The sequence below is a fragment of the Nuphar pumila genome, chromosome 2 (genome assembly GCF_984573655.1).
Source record: "Nuphar pumila chromosome 2, dmNupPumi1.hap1.1, whole genome shotgun sequence".
NCBI lineage: Eukaryota > Viridiplantae > Streptophyta > Magnoliopsida > Nymphaeales > Nymphaeaceae > Nuphar > Nuphar pumila.
This window is the reverse complement of record NC_143250.1, coordinates 52099638-52119435: the sequence shown is the minus strand read 5'-3', so window position 1 is coordinate 52119435 and position 19798 is coordinate 52099638. Positions and strand designations below refer to the sequence as shown.

The window sequence follows — 19798 nt, the reverse complement described above, 5'->3', positions numbered from 1 at the left end:
ATACTTCCATCATTACACGAATGGATCCGCGATCCAGAATCTACATACCACCCCTTTTCTGAATTAATCATAAATACCTCACTAACTGCAACCACTAGGTAGTCATCGGGTTTACTAGCTTTATTGCACGAACTTCTTTTACTTCATCTTTCTTATCTCGAGATCGAGCTTCCTCCTCGATCTAAGATGTTAAAGAAGTTGTTAACCTTTCATTCTTATGTTTTAATTCATTTCGATAATATTTCCAAAATGGAAGAAATTTGCCAATTATTGCAGCCACTTAGAATAATTCATCAAGGTTCATACCTTCAGACTTGATCTGATTAGCCACGATTTGCATCTCATGGACTTGAGATAGCAGTGGCTTATCATCGAAGAATTTTAAATCCATATACTTGTTAACCAAAAACCTACAATTTCCAGCATTCTCCATTTGGTACTTTCTTTCAAGGGCTTCCCACAATTTCTTTGCAGTATTGACTTCTGAGTAGAGGTCGAACAAGGTGTCAGAGAGAGCATTTAGTATGTGTTTGCGACACACAAATTCATCCTGCTTTTACTTTCCTCTTGTGATTTTTAGCAATGGTTTTGTCTTCTTGTTCTTCAGGATAGTCCTTTGTGAGCATGCACACCACATTTGCAATTATGAGGAAGATGAATACCTTGTGTTGCTATCGTTTGAAATTGGTGCTATCGAACTGGGACAACTTGGGTAGCTCCTGGTTTCCAACTTTTACAATCGTCATTTACAGAACTATCACTTGAAATTTGTTGAAAATTTTATCTTAATGTGTGAGGCGACTGAGATTGAACCATTGAGCTCGAAGGCATGTGTAAACACATTGTCTTTAAAGCGATAGTTGCCCCACTTAGGATCAAGTCCTCGATGCAATGTGTATTCGAACAACTACGCTCCCAGGATACGATCGAACTTTTGCCTTCTCGCAAATGATCAGACCACGCCTTGTACTGGGTGGGCCTAACAACCTTGACACAGACCACTTTGAACAACCTCTTGTCTAGGGTTGAATCGGGTATAGATCCTCGGTTTGGATTTGGATTTTAGCAGTAACTGGGTCATGATGCAAACAACAATTGGATATGGGTTTGATCAACAATCAAATTTGGATCCTGGATAGGGATTCAAACTATAACCTGACCTGGATCTTAGGATTGGATCTGAATCGTTACTAGATCTGGATCCGAACCACAACTGGATCTGGGTAACCGAGGCTGGATCTGAGCTAAACCAGATCTGGATGACTCTAAGAGGATCGGATCTCTACCTGAATTTGGGTCTAACCCAGGAGAGAGAGAAGCATCAAAGACGAGAGAGAGAGAGAGAGAGAGAGAGAGAGAGAGAGAGAAATGGGAGAGGGTTGGGGTTTATATAGGCCCCAGCCCAAGGCCACCCATAAAGGCCATAAAAGGCCTTTAAGAGGCCAAAACAACCAGTTATAGATTGGGTCATGGCTGGCCAAAACGGCCAGCCATAAAAGCCCAAACAACTGGCTAAGGAGGGCCCCAAAATAAGGTGCAAAATGACCCTAGAAGGGTCGGGACCGACCTTGACCGAGTTAAAAGGTCAACGATCAACAAGTCAAGGATAAGGGGCGGCTACTGGACCATTTTAGACCATAAATGCCCATGCAAAATCGTTGGCTTGGTCCAAACGGATCTGAATAGGATATAGAAAGATCGAAGAAGGTTTTAATGCAAAGTCAAAGTCTATTTAATGGTTGGTGAAAGGTTTAAAATATACTTGAGGATTAAAACCATCTCAAGTACTAAAAAGAAAGTAAAAGACCAAACCAAACCGAGTTGGGTCTGTAATCCACAAACCGCAAACCCAAACCCAAACCCAAACCCAAACCCAAATCTAAATCTAAATCTAGATCTAACTATAAATATATATTGTTTGTGATCCGAGATTCAAGGTTTGTTCAAGCCCAAAATCTAATGCCCTGAAGGGCCATGCCCTCTAAGGCAGCACCCCCCGACAATGAAAGTTCCTATACAACTTTCAATATGGGACTAAACTTTTGTAGGAACCCTACTCCCACATCCTTAGAAAAATGATGGAATTAGAGTAGCAAACTTAAGTAGTTTTGAGCCTAAAATCCAACAATCTCGGTAGTCTTTGACTCTTGATTATGAATGCCTTCTTTTTTCTGTAAGTTGACACCTCCTTATCTTTGTTCTTCTAGAGCAATGAACTCTTTTCGCTGTTCTTGGATGAGACAATGACATACTCATGTGCAGTTTTCAAGGTATGCATGCTTTCAGCCTCCACCTTCAGTAACTTTAATGTACATATGTGCAATTCATGGCTCATGTAAACATTTTTAATCATATGAACTTTTTTTTTCAATTTAGGTTTAGAGGTTCTAACTTGATGTGTCATTTTTAATTGTATGGCAGGAAGAGAAAGAAGAATTGAGACTTGCACAGATGAGAAAAATTTCTCTTTTGATTGAAAAGGTGAAGCATTTTGTTGTAAGGCCGTAATCAGTTTTGTAATCTAGTGCCAATATTATCTTTTCTTGTTACAATTGATTTGCAGGCAAGGATTACTGACATGCATGAAGTTCTTGAGATTGGATGTGGTTGGGGAAGCCTCGCTATAGAGGTTGTTAAACAAACAGGATGCAGATATACTGGAATCACACTATCTGAAGAGCAACTTGAATATGCTCAAAAAAGGGTTAAAGCAGCCTGTCTTGAAGTGAGTTGTTGACTTTGAGTCTCATCTCGTTAAAATTGCATTTAGTTATACTTCTGATAACTTTATCAAACAGTTCATGTTTTTTTAACACATTGCGACATTTATTAGATCGATGAGACTATCGTATAGTTTTTAGGAAGAAAAGTAAAAAATGCTAACTACTCTGAAGGTGGCTGTCTTTTATGGTATTATAGTGTTTTCTTATGTATCAAGTTGTTGCTTCATTATGACAGTTGAGTCCTAACTCAGCCATTTTCTCATGTATGACCAGCTTCCAATCCGTATAAAGGGATTGGGCCCCTCTTAACATGTTGTCATCATGAGAAGTCAATCACCATGTTCCTACTATGCTCAAGCCTCCTTATAGGGATTTTTCAGTTGAAGTTGTAAATGCTAATATTATATTGGTTTATTTTCATCCAATAAATGCACTTTCTTATGTTAATGTCAATTGGTTCCAAATTATTAGATTTAGTTTTACTGCTTGTTTCCTTCTTTTGGCTATGCTTCCTTTCTAACTAGATGGTCAATATCTACTATACTATGAGTCGAAAGGAGTGATACGATCAACTTCCTTTCAATGGGAGAATTTTTCCTCTCCATTCACAGACAGGCATTTCCGGACTTCTTCTAGTTTGAATTAAATTAGAAGTCTCTCTCTCTCTGTTCCTCCAAGTTGTCCTTGCAAGATCTACACAGTATTCAGAGAGTTATTATAATATTTGATGATGGTTCAGTTATCTGCAGGGTTTTAGTTGCAGCACAAGGCACAATTTACAATTTTAGTGTAACTGGGCAATTTTCTGTTGATTTTCATGTGACCAATAATTTTTATTGTCAGGATCGAATTAAATTCCTGTTATGTGACTATCGCCAGCTGCCCAAGTTGCAGAAATATGATAGGATAATATCTTGGTAAGTTGTTGACCGCTTTAGAAACTGGATTTAAGACAATTATTTGTCATGTCATGATGTGCTTTTTCTTCTCATATGTTTGAACAGTGAGATGCTAGAAGCTGTTGGGCATGAATACATGGAGGAATTTTTTGGCTGTTGCGACTCACTTTTGGCTGAATATGGCATCTTTGTGCTTCAGGTGTGACAAATATGATGTTTTCTTGTTTCTCTTTTATGTTCACATTCTGCCGATCCTCAGATTACATTTCTTGCTTTTTGGCTCCAATTCTCAATTCAACCAAATTTCTTGTCCTATCAGGTGCACGAATGCGTGTGAGTGTGTGTGTTTCATGTAGGAATGTAAAATGGCATTCTTATGTGCTAGATATCTCTGTTGGACATTATGGGTTACGGGTCCAACCCACAGTCTGACCCGGTTTGACACCCTCTTAGTGGGTCACGTAAGTGGCTGAATAATGAAGATAGTGGGTGGGAGTTACATGAATGTGGAGAGACCACATTCACGTAACTGCCCAATTCCTCCATTATATAAAGGGCTTAGGGGTTACGAAGATGATGAGAATTCGTAACACTTCCCTGCCCAAATTTAGTTCTGCATTCAGATTTAGCATAATAGGGTCCTGCTCACCGTTGACATAAGGCCTGGGCTCATTGTGAGCGTCGACCGGCTGAGGAGAACGCCGAACTACCTACACGGACAATGGCGAATCCAGGTACGCTCCCTGTCATGTTGTTTTTTACAGGGTTTCGCCCTACAATGGGTTATGGGCCCACTGTGCTACCACGCATTTTCCGCTGCGTGTGGTTGTGTAGGCCGTTTCGGCGTTTACGGCATCGGTGGAGTCGCCGTGGGGCGACAACCACCGGTAAGCGGCTGATCATATCCTTATAAAAGAAAAAGAAAGGATGATCGGAATATACCTATGGCCGTCGGGCTGCAGGGATGATCCGCTGTTGCCGGGATGGTCGCTGGAACCATCGCCTAAAAAATTCCCCGTAGCTGTCGGCTGGCAGATGGCGAAAGGGTTTCTCTGTTTTTCCATTTCAGCCGTTGGGCAAGGGGCTTTTGCCGGAAAGCTGCAGAGGTGACAACGGCGGTCTTGCCGGCGCCCTGGTTACCCCACCTCATCGCCGGAGTGACCTGTAAACCGGCGACAATAAAAAAAAAATTTTAACCCTTACCTGTCACCGGGGAGGGGGTGGGTTTTTCGCCGGGGCTGTCGCCGGATTAGACCATCACCGTGGGGCGATATGCCGGCTGAATCATCCGCCGATCGCCGGCGATCTTGTCAGCATTGTTGTTCCAGCCGTGCCTTTCAGCCATCGGACGACGGAGCCACCATCGTCGTCGTGGGGCGACGATGTCTGACGGGGAGGCTGGTGCCGGACCGGCGTCACCGTGTGGTGACGCAGGTTGTCGGCCATCGGGCACGGTCGCCGTGACGGTGACGTGGGTCGTCGTGGAACCGAAAAGGGCGGAAACCCTTTTCGGTTTCCCTGAAAATTCAAACAGAAACCCATCGGGTTTCTGTTTAATTTCTAACAGGGGACCGGATCGGGTCCCGAGTGAAGACCCGATATCAGGGCCTGATCCAAACCCTAAATGGATCGGGCCTGCTATTTTTTTTGGATCTGACCCGGACCCATAATGGGACCGAGTCTGGGTCTGATCCGAAAAGGATCGGGTCTCCATTTAGATCGGGTCCGATCCAGATCCATTTTGGAATGGGTCCGATCCGAACCCATTAAGAGTCGGGTCGAACCCGGGGTCCGTTTCGGACCGGGTCGAACCCGGGGTCCGTTTCGGACCGGGTCGTACCCGGGTCTGGTTTGGACCGGGTCGTACCCGGGTCCGGTTTGGACCGGGTCGAACTCGGTATCCGGTTTGGACCGGGTCATACCTGAATCCATGAGGGACCGAGTCCGACCCGGGTCTATTTTGGACCGGGTCCGACCCGGGCCTGTTTCGGACCGGGTCTAACCCGGGTTTTAGTTTGGGCCGGGTCCGACCCGTATTAAGTATGGGTCGGGTCAGACCCGGATCCCATTTAAACTGGGTTGGATCCATAAAAGCAGAATTCCAACACTATTGAGACTTAATCGGATCAGGAACCTGATCCGACCCCTTCCAAAACTGGTTTAGAGCCATTTTTGACCGGTTCTTTCCATTTTTTCACCGATTCCGGGATGCTGAGACACTGTTTTCATAAATATAAAGAAATACAGGGATTTTGGCATACGATCATAGGGTTTTATGAACTTTTGTTCATATTAAGTATCGATTTATAAGGTTTAAAACCGGTTCGGACCCTTAGATGACCGGTTCAGGGCGTTTTCAGACCGGTTCAAAGTGTTTTTAGACTGGTTCTTACATGAGAACCCTGGGTTTTTCCCATATGAGCATGCTTTTGTTATTTTTCATGCTTTATAAAGTATTTATTTTGAATAATGTATGACTTATGCATGTTAATTCATGTATTTAGCGTTGGTTAAGTTATGCATGATGATTTTAAGCATGAATTGTAACTAAATTTATGACAATTAGTTTATGCATTTTTTGTTGAAGTATGAACTGATATTATGTCATGAATTGTAACTAAATTTATGACAATTAGTTTATGCATTTTTTGTTGAAGTATGAACTGATATTATGTCATGAATATACATGCATTAAAATGTGTGCATGGGCGTACTCCATAATACGAATAGGTTTTTTTTTTCGGTAAAAGATCTTGATTGACCGATTCGTGTAATCACCAAAGTGATCTGAGTCGTGTTAATTAAGGATTCTTTGGACCGTATTAAGATTCGTTATTATGATTGTGTGTGAATTTATGAAACATCGATTCTACCCAAAGGTAGGTTATTGTATTCCAAATTTACACAGGGTGTGATTGTAGATGTGCATTCCAGCCCATGAAGCATGTTCGTACCCAAAGGTACAGTACTGAATTACCTCTGAATTCATGATCTACTAGTTTCACCAACTGAAGTCAATTCCTTGAGAATTGAAGAGACAGAGCAATTATGAGTATTGTCGTTTTCACCAAAGTGAAACGATAATGGCTCAACTATGCTTGTCTCAGAAAAGGTGAAAATAAAGGGTCTCACTTTTACCTTTTCAACACAAGTCTCGTTTGAGCAATAATAGTAATGTCTTTCCGTTTTTCGTTCCTTGATTTATCAGGTTCCTTTCATATCGACGATTCAAGTAGTATCCCTATCTTAGACGGATCGAATTTTTCTGATTGGAAAGAAATCGTGTTATTCACTTTGGGCTATATGGATTTAGATCTCGCCCTTAGAATTGACGAACCTCCCGCTCTTACAGAGCAGAGTACAGTCGATCAGAAGGCTGCCTCTGAGAAGTGGGAGCGCTCGAACAGACTTAGCCTGTTGCTTTTGCAATCTCGGGTGGCTAAGAATATTCGAGGCGCCATTCCTCATTGTAGGATGGTTAAGGAATTTCTGGGAGCCATTGAGGCTCAATTCGTCACTTCTAATAAGGCAAGGGCCAGTACCCTCATGTCCAAATTAGTGTCTATGAAATATGCTGGTGACAGTCACATCCGACAGCATATTTTGGAAATAAGGAATATTGTGACTCAACTGAATGACATGAAGTTCGCCATCTTTGACTCCTTTTTAGTCCATCTGATCTTAACCTCGTTACCTACTGAGTATGGACCCTTTAAAATCTCCTACAACACACATAATGATGAGTGGTCTTTTAATGACCTCTTGAGTAAGTGTGTTGAGGAAGAGGAGAGATTGAAGGGTGAGAGGGTGCCAAGTGCACATATAGCCTCTCATAAGGAAAAACAGAGGTCGAGGCCAAAGAAAATCTCCTTCAAAAAGAAGAATCAGAAGAGAGCCACTGGGAAGAGTTCAAACTCTCAGGCGAAAGTCAAATCCCAGTTAGGTGGCTCTTCTATAAAGTGTTTCTTCTGCAAAAAGAAAGGTCATAAGAAGGTGGACTGTTTGAAGTTTAAGAAGTGACTCGAAAATAAAGGTAATAAGTCATTCGTTTCTCATGAGTGCAATCTTATTCATGTTCCATTGCATAGTTGGTGGATTGATTCTAGTGCCACGGTGCACATTGCCAACTCTTTGCAGGCATTTCTGAACAAAAGGGAACCAACGAAGCATGAAAGAAGCATCTTCTCAGGAAATAAGATGCGTTCGCATGTCAAGAGCGTTGGGACCTGCAGAATTGTGTTGGAGTCAGGATTCATGTTGGATTTGGTCGATATATTTTATGTTTCATATTATAGTCGGAGCCTAATTTCAATTTCAAGACTTGACAAGTTTGGCTTTGCTTTTAAATTTGAAAAATCTGAACTTATTATTATGAAAAATTCAATGAATATAGGTTCTGCATATACGTGTGATGGTTTGTATCGATTAAGAACCAAACTCCAAATTCAGGAATCTCACTCCATTGCGAACACAATGATTGACAATAAACGTGGTCTAAAGGATGATCAATCCTATTTGCTTTGGCATCAAAGATTAGGACATATCTCGAAAGAGAGAGTCCAAAGACTCGTGAAAGAGGGAATCCTTGGATCCCTTGATTTTACAAATATAGAGCCATGTGTTGACTGCATAAAGGCTAAGCAGTCTAACACATATAAGAAAGACGCCAAACGCAGCAATGGAAAATTAGAAATAGTGCATACGGATGTCTGCGGCCCTTTTTCACCGTGTTATACGGGTGAAAAGTATTTTGTCACCTTTATAGACAATTACTCACGGTATATGTATCTCTACTTATTATCTGAAAAATCTGAAGTCTTTAAGGTTTTAAGGACTTCAAGAAAGAAGTAGAGAAACAAACCGATGAAGTTATTAAGGTTGTCAGGTCAGATAGAGGTGGCGAATATTATGGTCGTTTCACTGAGATGGGACAAAAGGAAGGTCCATTAGCGCGGTTTCTAAAAGAGGAAGGCATTGTACCTCAGTATACCATGCCTGGTAGTGCTTACCAGAATGGTGTAGCTGAAAGGAGAAACCGTACGCTTAAAGAAATGGTTCGAGCGATGTTGAATCACTCAAACCTTCCTTTGACTTTGTGGGGTGAAGCTCTTAGGACTGCAGTGCATATTTTGAATAAGGTTCTTACGAAGGCTATTCAAAAGACTCCTTACGAGTTATGGACAGGTAGAAAACCTTCTTTGTCATATATGCAATTGTATAACCCACATATAAAAGCTTTTGATCCTAGGACAACTAGTGGTTTCTTCATTGGTTATCTAGAAAGATCGAAAGGCTTTAGGTTTTATTGTCCATCTCATACACCACAGATAGTGGAAACAGATAAAGCAAGATTTCTTGAAAATGGTTCTGTTGGGATAGATGCATCTCAAAATATTAATTTTGAGGAAATGCAGGATTCAGGTTTCTCACCTGCTAAGGATAGTGACCCGATTTTCTCTATCATTGTTCCTTCGAGTAATGTAAGAGAAAGTCCAGTCAATGAACATCAATCCCAACTAGATCTGGTTGTTGATGAGGATATACAACAACAACAGGATACAGAGGCTCATTTTGAACCACCTGTAGCACCTGTATGGAGGTCCACCAGAATTAGGAAATCTGCTATCCATCCGGACTATGTGGTGTATTTACAAGAGTCAAATGATTTCATAGACATTGATGAAGATCCCTTCACATTTGCAGAAGCCATTGAAAGTGAAAGATCAACACATTGGATCAATGCCATGAAAGAAGATCTTGACTCTATGGCAAAGAACCAAGTGTGGGATCTTGTACCTCGACATGGTGGAGTTAGACATGTTGGTTGTAAATGGGTTTATAAAACCAAAACAGACTCTAAAGGTCATGTGGAGAGGTACAAGGCTAGGCTTGTTGCAAAAGGTTTCACACAGATAGAGGGCATTGATTGTAATGAAACTTTTTCTCCTGTCTCAACTAAGGAATCATTAAGGATAATCATGGCCCTCGTAGCTCATTTTGATTTAGAGCTACATCAGATGGATGTGAAAACTGCCTTCCTGAATGGGGATCTGGATGAGGAGGTATACATGCAACAACCTCCTGGTTTCAGTATAGATGACTCGAATAACTTAGTTTGCAAATTAAATAAGTCAATTTATGGACTTAAACAGGCCTCCCGCCAGTGGTATAAGAAGTTCAATTAGGTAATTATGAACTTTGGATTCACTGAAAACATTGTTGATCAGTGTATTTACATTAAGACTAGTGGGAGTAAGTTCATAATTTTGGTATTATATGTTGACGATATTCTTCTTGCAACTAATGATTTGAGTCTTTTACATGAAACAAAAGAATTTCTTTCCTCTCATTTCGATATGAAAGACATGGGTGAGGCCACTTATGTCCTTGGAATCGAGATCCGTCGTAACAGAACTAAGGGTGTCCTTGGCCTATCTCAGAAATCCTATATCCTTAAGGTTCTTAAAAGATATGGGATGGAGAATTGTTCTTCTAGTTCGGCACCTATAGTGAAAGGGGATAAATTGAGCTTGAAGGACTGTCCTCAGGATGATATTGCGAAGGCTCAGATGGATGTTGTCCCATATGCTTCAGCAGTTGGGAGTTTACAGTACGCGCAGACTTGCACTCGACCTGATATAACATTTGCTGTGGGAATGCTTGGTAGATATCAGTCAAATCCAGGCATTGCGCACTGGAAGGCAGCGAAGAAGGTCATGCGCTATTTATAAGGAACGAAAGACTATATGTTGACCTACAGGAAAGCAAACCACCTAGAGGTCATTGGATACTCTGATGCGGACTTAGGAGGGTGTATTGACAGTTTAAAATCCACTACTGGATACATTTTCCTTCTAGCGGGTGGTGTTGTCTCATGGAGAAGTGGAAAGCAGTCTACCACTATTGCTCATACCATGGAGGCATAATTTATTGCTCTATACGAGACTACGTCACAGACCATTTGGATAAGAAACTTCATTATGGGTCTTGGTATAGTGGACTCTATTGAGAGACCACTAAAGATCTTTTGTGACAATGAAGCAGCCGTGTCCTTTTCAAATAACAACAAGAGCTCAACATCGTGTCGACACATGGAGTTAAAATATTTTGTTGTTAAAGAAAGGACTGAGAATCATCTGATATGTATTGATACAATTGGGACGAAGGAAATGACTGCGGATCCCCTTACTAAAGGGCTAGCACCGGGATTGTATTCCCAACATGTAAAGGGGATGGGTCTTTTTTATTCCTTCTGATGTATGACAATACATTATGTAATCACATTTGTGTTTATGTTTTGATTCTCTGAGGTTTTGTGTTATTGTTGATTTTGCATAAAGAATCTCTCATATGGGTTAGAGAGAATAGCAAAATAACAATATTAAAGGACCAATAGAATAGGTGAGAGACCAACCTATTCATAAAGGTAATTTCTTTACATGCCTAAGTATTGAAGGTGAATTGTAGTGTAGTACAAGGAAATATGACATTTCATAAAGAGGTGTTCATATCCTTGACTCATACGATTCATCCTTGTGATAAAGGGTGGCATGTGAACCCACATGAAGAATTAAATCGAGATAACGGTATACACCTCGATTTAGTACACTTTTGGTGTCAATGGGTCAAGTGGGAGAATGTTGGACATTATGGGTTACGGGTCCAACCCATAGTCTGACCCGGTTTGACACCAGTGGGTCACGTAAGTGGCTGAATAATGGAGATAGTGGGTGGGAGTTACGTGAATGTGGAGAGACCACATTCACGTAACTGCCCAATTCCTCCATTATATAAAGGGCTTAGGGGTTACGAAGATGATGAGAATTCGTAACACTTCCCTGCCCAAATTTAGTTCTGCATTGAGATTTAGCAGAATAGGGTCCTGCTCACCGTTGACATAAGGCCTGGGCTCATTGTGGGCGTCGACCGGCTGAGGAGAACGCCGAACTACCTACACGGACAATGGCGAATCCAGGTACGCTCCCTGTCATGTTGTTTTTTACAGGGTTTTGCCCTACAATCTGACCCTAATTTGTTAGTCGGATTCAGTTTATGTTTTTACACTAAATCAAATACGGCTCTTAACTCTGGATCTGAGTTTGTTTACATATAGTTACATGTCAATTACGATAAATAGGTAACCCAGGTCAGTTTAGATAAAGGATTTCTTTATCTATATGATTCCGACTCCTAATCCAATTATACTACATCTGATCATGTCCAACCCAAATCTGACTCTAGTCTGACCTCTTTATGTCCTTAGCATGCACACACAAGCTTGATTCTAAGTGTGTTTGTTGCAATTTAATTTGTCTTTTACTGTGATTAGTCTCAATGCTCAAAGGTTATTGGAATAAAAGTTCAATACAAGTACCTCACTCTTATTCTCAACATAGTTTAGCTTGTTAACTGGGTGGAAATCGATGTTATATGCTCCCAGTTTATATCAATACCAGATCAACGTTATAACGAGCACCGGAAAAGCTCTGAATTTATAAAGGAATACATTTTCCCTGGTGGATTACTTCCTTCCTTGAGCAGAGTAACATCTGCTATGACCTCTGCATCAAGACTTTGGTAAGACTACATGCACTTAATTGTTTTTTCACATCTGCTCTGCTCTTATTCTTTTCTTTTCCTCTGTTCCTTTGAGAAAGTAACAAATTGATAAAATGCAGTGTGGAGCATGTGGAGAATATCGGCATCCATTATTACCAAACGTTACAATATTGGAGAAGGAATTTTATGGCAAACAGAAGGTATGAAACATTATTCTGTGTTCAGATAAAAGAAATCTCCCTGGCACAGTTTGCAACATCATAAGTGTTTTTTTTATGTTTCAGTAAAATTCTGGAGTTGGGATTTGATGAGAAGTTCATTCGTACATGGGAATATTACTTTGTGTACTGTGCAGCGGGTTTTAGATCACGTACACTTGGTGATTATCAGGTTAGACTTTATCGTCTTCTGTGTAATATATCCTGTATTAACTAACTTATGTGGACAGTTATGAGCTGTTTATTGAAGTTCTGATTAGGAAGGAAAGCTAATACCAATCTGACATGTTAACATGTTAATGTAGATTGTGTTCTCTCGGCCTGGTAACTCGAGTGCTTTCAGTAACCCATATGAGAGCATGCCCTCAGCCTAAGGTTCTTTCATGATGTAGATGGAGATTTGATGACAATAAGCAGATGCAGTTTCGCTCTTGATGTATCCATTGTGTGTGTGTGTTCACAGTGGATATATTCTCATCTTAGTTGCCTGAAGATGGTCCACTGAAGAGTTTGGTGAATCACTGTGTTTGTTGTCACTGCGCCTATGCCCGAGTTTGAAGCTTATGGAGCAGGCAAAAAGTTTGCAATCGCCACAAGCAGGCAAAATTAGGACGTCAGTCGCAGATTGCAAGTTGTCTCTGCATTTTTGTACACTATCCCATTTCAAAAGTGTGAAAACCAACCATTGGTTTCTATACTTGGGCTCTATCCCGTTTCAGAGGACACACTACCGTCCATTATTGAACTGGGGAATAATCATTTGATGATTAACATTATGCTTGGAACAAGTAAATGATTCATCTCTCTCACTCTCTTCTTTTCTTATGCAAAACCGGGGAAAACCATGCGCTCATTGGTGTAAAAACCTCAAGGGCCCTTACCCACTAAAGTACACCCAGCTTCCGCCTCACATCAAGGCATGTGCACTCGGCATTTCTTTTTTTATTTTTATAGGCAAGCTGGAGTTAGGCAGACCCCACTAGTTATGCAACCGTACCATTGGGATTTGAACTTGCAACGTCCAACATAAGTGACATGCACTAATTGCTCCTACCAAACAAGCCAAGCCTCCATTGGTAAGGGATGTGCACCCGTGGGTTTCAAACTCATGATGTCTGCAATGTTCTTAAGTCGCCCCTACCATATAAATAGGGGCATGTATAGGAGACTTTTGGCCATGTTTGGAAGTGATAAAACTTTTCTTAGGAAATTTTGAACCCATGAAAATTTTGCATATGAAAAGCATGAAACATAAGGCTGGAAAGACTACAAAATGTGAAAAATCGTCAAATATAAAAACTCTTTTGCCTTTCCTTGTGGAGAAACTTTGCCCATGTATGGCTTTGGAAATCATACAAAGTTGTGATCATTCTCTTGGAATAGCATAGAAAGCTATTTTCACATTTTGTACAAAGATTTATTTTTTCTCTAATAACATACATGTGGTAATCATCTCCCAATGTGTGTGATAATCGAAGAAATTAAGCTGTGATATGTTTTCTCTTCACCTGTCAAGTTAGCCATAGCTATCAAAAGCTTCGAAAGACTTTGTAAGCTCACTTGGTGTGGAAAGTGAACTTCACGAGAGACCCGCCTCTAAAATATAGTTTGCTTTTCACAAATTGAAACCAAACTTATTATAGATGGAATTTTCACTTTAAAAATACATATTCTTTCTAAAATAAAAAACATATAAACATTTCTTATTAAACACGGCATTTTTGGGGAAAAGGCTTAAAAGCTACACATTCAAGTAAAAAACATGAATTTCATCCTACTTTTCTTTATGCCATTTACTACTCGTTTTGCATGTTTATAAGAGTAACAATTATGTAGATAGACTTGCACGGTTGAAAACCAAATGATGACGATCTCTGTTATGTAATTGTAACTGGTCCCGGGTCTGCCAAACCCCAGCTTGCCAATACAAAAAAAAAAATTTTACTGCTTATTTTCATTCACTTTTGCTGCCCGTTATGTTTTCTAAATGCTTCTTTCATAACCATTGCTGGGCTCTAAAATAACCACAAGGTAGTTAAAGCGCTTGTGGTCATTTTTTACTGCAAACAATTTTCAAGATTTTTTATTCACTTCTTGTTGCCCGTTATGTTTTCTAAATGCTTCTCTCAAGGTAGTTAAAGGGCTTGTGGTCATTTTCACTGCAACAAGTTTTCAAGAATTTTCACAATGCGAGAACGAAACACCCCAACAAAAGCAGCTGGTTTATGTTTGGATAAATGATAAAAAACATTCGTCCAACAACATCCAAGAGTGGACATCAGGCAGAAGCATTTTCTTCAGAACTTGGTCAAAAGACTTGTGATGTGATGAAGGACTCGTATTAAGGTCATCCGCTTGATGCACCTTCCACGCCCAAACGCGAGGAACATTTTTTTTTAGCACCCCACGGTTTCCCCGTGTAATAAACAGATGAAAGAAAATACCAAAGGTTAGTTATTAACACCCACTTATTAGTTCATTAGTATGTAAGCAACACGCTTTTGTTTGCCAGATTTGGAAGGAAGAAACACAAACACAGGCTGAGGGAAGAGTAACGAATTGATGGTTGGAACTCACACTGGCAAAACCCACAACCACCAACAAATGATTAACCCTTTAAAGTAGGAAAGAGAAAAACTCTCTCTAAAACCCTATGACTGCCTCAGCAAAATACCATGAAAACAATCAGGCTAATCTCAGGCAAGAAGCTTTTGGTAAATGTTCAATCCTCCCAAGCCCACAACAAAGAACAACATGAAGAACAGCAGGTATATGCATCACCCAAGCTCAAGCAGCATGCTGGTAGGCAATTCACGAGGAGAGAGCCATCACAAGTTCCAGATGCAGGTGCTCACCATCGGATCGGTTTACAAGCTGAAACAACCGTGGCCAATCGGAATTTTCATCGCAATCCCCACCCCAAACCTCTGATCTCCGCAGGACTTAAAAAAGGCACAGCATCTCTCCTGTAGACAATGGCAAATACAGGAGGAAACAAATTATGCCACTGACAAATATTTCAACTACTAATATTCCTACTCTGAGCTCAAGTGTTTAGCTCCCTTTCCCCCTTAGTTCTTTCTACTTCAAAACACTACTCAATATCAAGTATCATGCAGATCTAACAGTGAGGCTTAACCCTTCCCACAGCAGTCACGCTGCAAAACTAACACCAAAACTTTAACACATATTTAGCTACTCTTCCTCATCAAATCACAAATTGAAAGTTTGTGCTACTGTAACATTAAGAAAAACAGAGGGAAGAAAAAAAGACAAGCTCCACAATCACATTAGCAGGTACGAAACAACTACACTCAAAACAAAAATACTAATGTATCAAAAACTATAGATATGGCTAGCAAGTACGCCTAGAGACATCAACACCACACAGAATTAACTACATAGGAAATACTAAAAGACTTATATAATCCTTGGATCTACTGATTCTAACTAGCAAAAGAGCTACTTGTAACTACTGGGATTTAAGCAACCCAACCAGTCCTGCAATTCATTTTCAATCTGAAAGAGATGCCTCGCCCAGCTGACGGACTGCAGAAACCCCACTTGCTGATGTAGCCACTTTTGTTAAACCAGAAGATCCACACATCTTTCAAATGCTCTACTGGCTCTGCCGATTCCCAGCACCATAGCCACCATACCCAGACTGTACCCCAGGAGCACCATTTGCTTGAGGCACACCATAACCTCCACCCTGTGCCATACCATGTGAAGGATCAGACCTCCACATGGCATTGGGGTATCCAGAGTTGCCGTTAGCCTCTGCATAACCACCACCCATATAGCCAGCACTTCCCCCAGGTTGCTCACTAACACCACTGGAGGTAGTATTTAGAACACTGCCAGCTCGGCCACCAACAGCACCATAGCTACCAGAATTTCCGTATGACCCTTCACCGCTTCCATAACCATACCCATAACTTGGGTTGGTAAAACCTGCACCACCACCAGGTGACTGCCCACCACCACCGCTAGCACCAGATGCACTCCATGGAGCTGCACCTCCATACCCAGCATTGACACCATAACCTGCAGTATTACCTTGCATTCCATAACCTGTAGGTACTTGATTACTCCATGGGCTTCGGGGCGCCCCAGGTGGGCCACCAACATAACCAGTGGTAGGAGCAGATGGATTGACATATCCACCAGCTGGACCACTGTACCCAGCATTAGGGGGAGCACTTCCATATCCACCAACACCATAACCCGGATAACCAACACTACCATTACCCGCTGTCCCATATCCATAGCTAGGTGCCCCATAGCCGGAGGAACCATATGCAGAAAATCCACCTCCTGCTGCTGGAGGTTGTCCATATCGGTTTGCATCCATTCTACCATCATAACTGTTGGAACCAGCACTGCCATAGCTCTGATAGCTGCCACCACCTGAGCGTCCACCACTTCCAGGGTTTGATTCCTTTGGCAAAGCACGCTTAACCTCAACAAGTTTACCATTCAAGTCATGAAATGTCTTATGTAGAACTCTATCAACAGCATCCTCAGAATCAAATGAAATAAACCCAAATCCCCTTGGCCTCTGGGTGCTCTGGTCATACATCACTACGACGTCTGTTACATTACCATACTGCTCAAAGTATTGACGGAATCCCTCTTCGGACAATGTTGGAGGAAGCCCACCCACAAAAATCTTCTTGGTTCTAACATTGCCACCACCTCCAACGTTTCTCCCTGCATTAGCATTCCCAGACCTAGAGGATACTTGCTGTTCTTCTCTTGATAAGGCCCGCTTTGCCTCAACCTGAATAATCAAAGCAGACATAACCATCGGACACAGAAAAACAAAATACACATACATATACAATGCTACACAATAAAAAAGAACAACATAATTGCAGTGAATACAGAAGATGAAGTACAATTTCATGAGTGGAAGCAGATGGATAGATCTCATAACTCATACACTGGAATTATAAGCATAAGGCATCATCAAATCTCACATTTGGTTAAAAATGCTTCCCTTAATTAATATCAACAAAGCAACAAATCAACAGGAAAAAGACGCACACATAAAGCAGAAAACCCTCTTTAAGTTTTGATTTTACACATGTTCGGAGTGCGTGTGATATCATGGCAGTGACAATAAACCATTAAATTCACAAAAGTCTATGAACAATCAAATAGATTAATTCGTATCAATATTCCCAACTCAACACAAAACAAAAACTCGGAGAAACAAATCTATTCACACTATAAGCTGGCATTAATGCTAGAAGACTAGCACCAACAAAAAAAGCATATATGAACAACGAAACAGAACTCTAGACAAACGGACTGCCCTTCAAAGAGTTAACAAGGAAGAAGACAGCTTCCAACATAAAAACACCACTGATGCATAACAGAAGCAGCAATTACACTTGTTACCTTCAACACCGAGAAGCATTTTGCTAACTCCCACCGACCCAGTTTTTCAGATGAAACTAGCATTAAAATACTACTCGTGATAACCAACATTTTGAAGAGAAAAAAAAACGTAAAAACAACCAATGATACATGTCCACTTCAAAGGCTGTTCGTATTAAGCCCAAAATCAGCTAGAAAACAAAATCGCAGGACAACCCATTCATCGAGCAATCAAAGTACAACCTTCAAAGACAACACACGGACACACAAATGACATCAACCGTCATAAAACTCACTAGAAATGTCCAAAAAAAAAAGTAGAAACGAATCAACAATGAATCGCAAGAGTTTGGGGATTCGTCACAAACCAAAATCAGATCACAGAACCCAAAAAAACAACAACAAATCCTTATCACTACATGAATCAAACCTACGGTTCAAAACCAATCCGATACAACATATCATTAAACAGGGCCTAAACCCATTCCACCAAACACCCACAAAAAAGAATTCCCTACCCAATCATTTTTTTTTCGAAAAAAGAAACCCCAAAACCTAAAACAACTAAAAGGCGAAACCAGAACCAAATCTGGTGAAAACGGAGCAGAAAAAAAAAACAGAAAACCCATCTGGGTAACTTACAGTTCTACCGTCGATGGTGTGTTTGTCCTGAAGGACCGTATCGAGGAGGGAGGGATCGGAGAAGACGACAAAGCCGAACCCTCTGGGTCGGCCCGTGAGCTTGTCCCTCATGATTACCGCCTGCGCCACCTCCCCGTAGTTCCCGAAGTGCTCCGTCAGCTTCTCCTCCGTCGTCTCCCACGACACCCCTCCGATGAACAGCTTCCCCTGGTCCGAATCCATCGCTTCTCTTCCTCTCTTTCCTCCTCTACTTTTCCTTCCACTTCTTTCTTCTTCTGCCTTCCCTTCTCGCGAGGAACAGAGAAGGGGGCGAATTGGGTTTGCGAGAGAGAACCCTCTCTCTGCCTGCGGATAAAAATATCTATACGCAGTCCTGTGGTTCGCTAGAGAGGGAAACTAGTAGATGGACGGTTAGAGAGGTGCAGGGATGGACGGTCTAGATTTGGCGTAGGGTTTGGTGTTTTCCTTGGAAGGTTTTTCCCTGTTCCATAGCACCGACTCACGGTGTTCGGGTCTTTCCAGAGAGTTGGCAAAACGTGGAGAAGGTGCCTATATGAGGATGGGTGAGTGTTGTTCTGAGCCGTTGATATTAGGGAGTGTTGTGGAGATGATCTGGACCGTGCCATTTTGTGGAGGCCTATATGACAAATAAGCTGTGCAGTTATTCGTGATTTTTATCACGATATTTGTGTGATAACAATTATTATTGTTGTAAAGTTTTTTTCCATGTTTAACCTAGGGAAACACCACGTCAGAGCTCACCCGTAGGGCCTATGCATGGCTTCGGCTTATGCAAAAGGAGTACCGCCTGCGGGCATTCGAACCCTAACTGCCTGTCTAACAGCCAAGAGCCGCTCCAACTACGCTATCCCCTCTAGGGCAATTATTATTGTACGTTTAGTATGTAATTTTGTTAAAAAAATAACATATTTCTAGAAATGAGTTATAAATTTTAAAATCAGCCCGATGTCCAAATTTACAAATATTAAGCTTTAACAAAATCATTTTACCCTATGCATGAGAGAATCTCCCGAAGTTGGTGCGATATATCATTATGTTTTTTAGGTATCACAAATTCTAACTAAAATATGAATTTACATGATTTTTTGTGCTTTTCAAAAGGTTCGCATAATTATATCTATAAATCTTTTTTGTCGAAACTTCACAAATGTTCAACAAAATTCACATATATACTACGAAGTTCGCATATATATATATATATATATATATATATATATATATATATATATATATATATATATATATATATGCAAACTTAGTATAATTAAAACCCAATAAAACTTTACAAATATTTCACTAAATTTGCATGTATAGAACGAAGTTTGCATAAAACCGTGCACATCTCTTTTAA

General features: G+C 40.8%; 2 protein-coding genes across 5 annotated transcripts in view; one reads left to right on the top strand and one right to left on the bottom strand.

Annotated features, from left to right (window-relative positions):
* Nucleotides 1-13208, top strand: part of LOC149845461 (uncharacterized) — a 60695-nt gene extending 47487 nt beyond the window's left edge. For 2 of the 4 annotated variants that reach the window (XM_089995758.1, XM_089995762.1), the window contains 9 exons: nucleotides 2208-2270; nucleotides 2422-2481; nucleotides 2564-2725; nucleotides 3567-3640; nucleotides 3728-3821; nucleotides 12063-12199; nucleotides 12301-12381; nucleotides 12466-12571; nucleotides 12705-13208. In XM_089995758.1, coding sequence (XP_089851884.1) covers nucleotides 2208-2270; nucleotides 2422-2481; nucleotides 2564-2725; nucleotides 3567-3640; nucleotides 3728-3821; nucleotides 12063-12199; nucleotides 12301-12381; nucleotides 12466-12571; nucleotides 12705-12773 — 846 coding nt within the window. In that variant the 3' untranslated portion in view covers nucleotides 12774-13208. Of the gene's footprint in view, nucleotides 1-2207; nucleotides 2271-2421; nucleotides 2482-2563; nucleotides 2726-3566; nucleotides 3641-3727; nucleotides 3822-3941; nucleotides 4086-12018; nucleotides 12200-12300; nucleotides 12382-12465; nucleotides 12572-12704 lie in introns of those variants that run through there. The other 2 variants (XR_016430194.1, XM_089995759.1) reach the window with 2 other exon arrangements.
* A 1735-nt stretch (nucleotides 13209-14943) lies between these two features.
* On the bottom strand, nucleotides 14944-18784 carry LOC149845460 (heterogeneous nuclear ribonucleoprotein 1-like). The gene is made up of 2 exons (XM_089995763.1): nucleotides 18427-18784; nucleotides 14944-17182 (listed from the first exon to the last, which is right to left on the bottom strand). The coding sequence occupies exons 1-2, from the start codon at nucleotides 18646-18648 to the stop codon at nucleotides 16019-16021; spliced, it is 1386 nt and encodes a 461-aa protein (XP_089851889.1). The 5' UTR covers nucleotides 18649-18784; the 3' UTR covers nucleotides 14944-16018.
* Between the last annotated feature and the right edge of the window lie 1014 nt (nucleotides 18785-19798).

Bases quoted from the DNA above. Each gene is read 5' to 3' on its own strand.
- LOC149845460 (XM_089995763.1), bottom strand. From the start codon at position 18,648: ATGGATTCGGACCAGGGGAAGCTGTTCATCGGAGGGGTGTCGTGGGAG. The intron at 17,183-18,426 runs GTAAGTTACCCA...TTGATTATTCAG, and splicing joins ACACCATCGACGGTAGAACT to GTTGAGGCAAAGCGGGCCTT.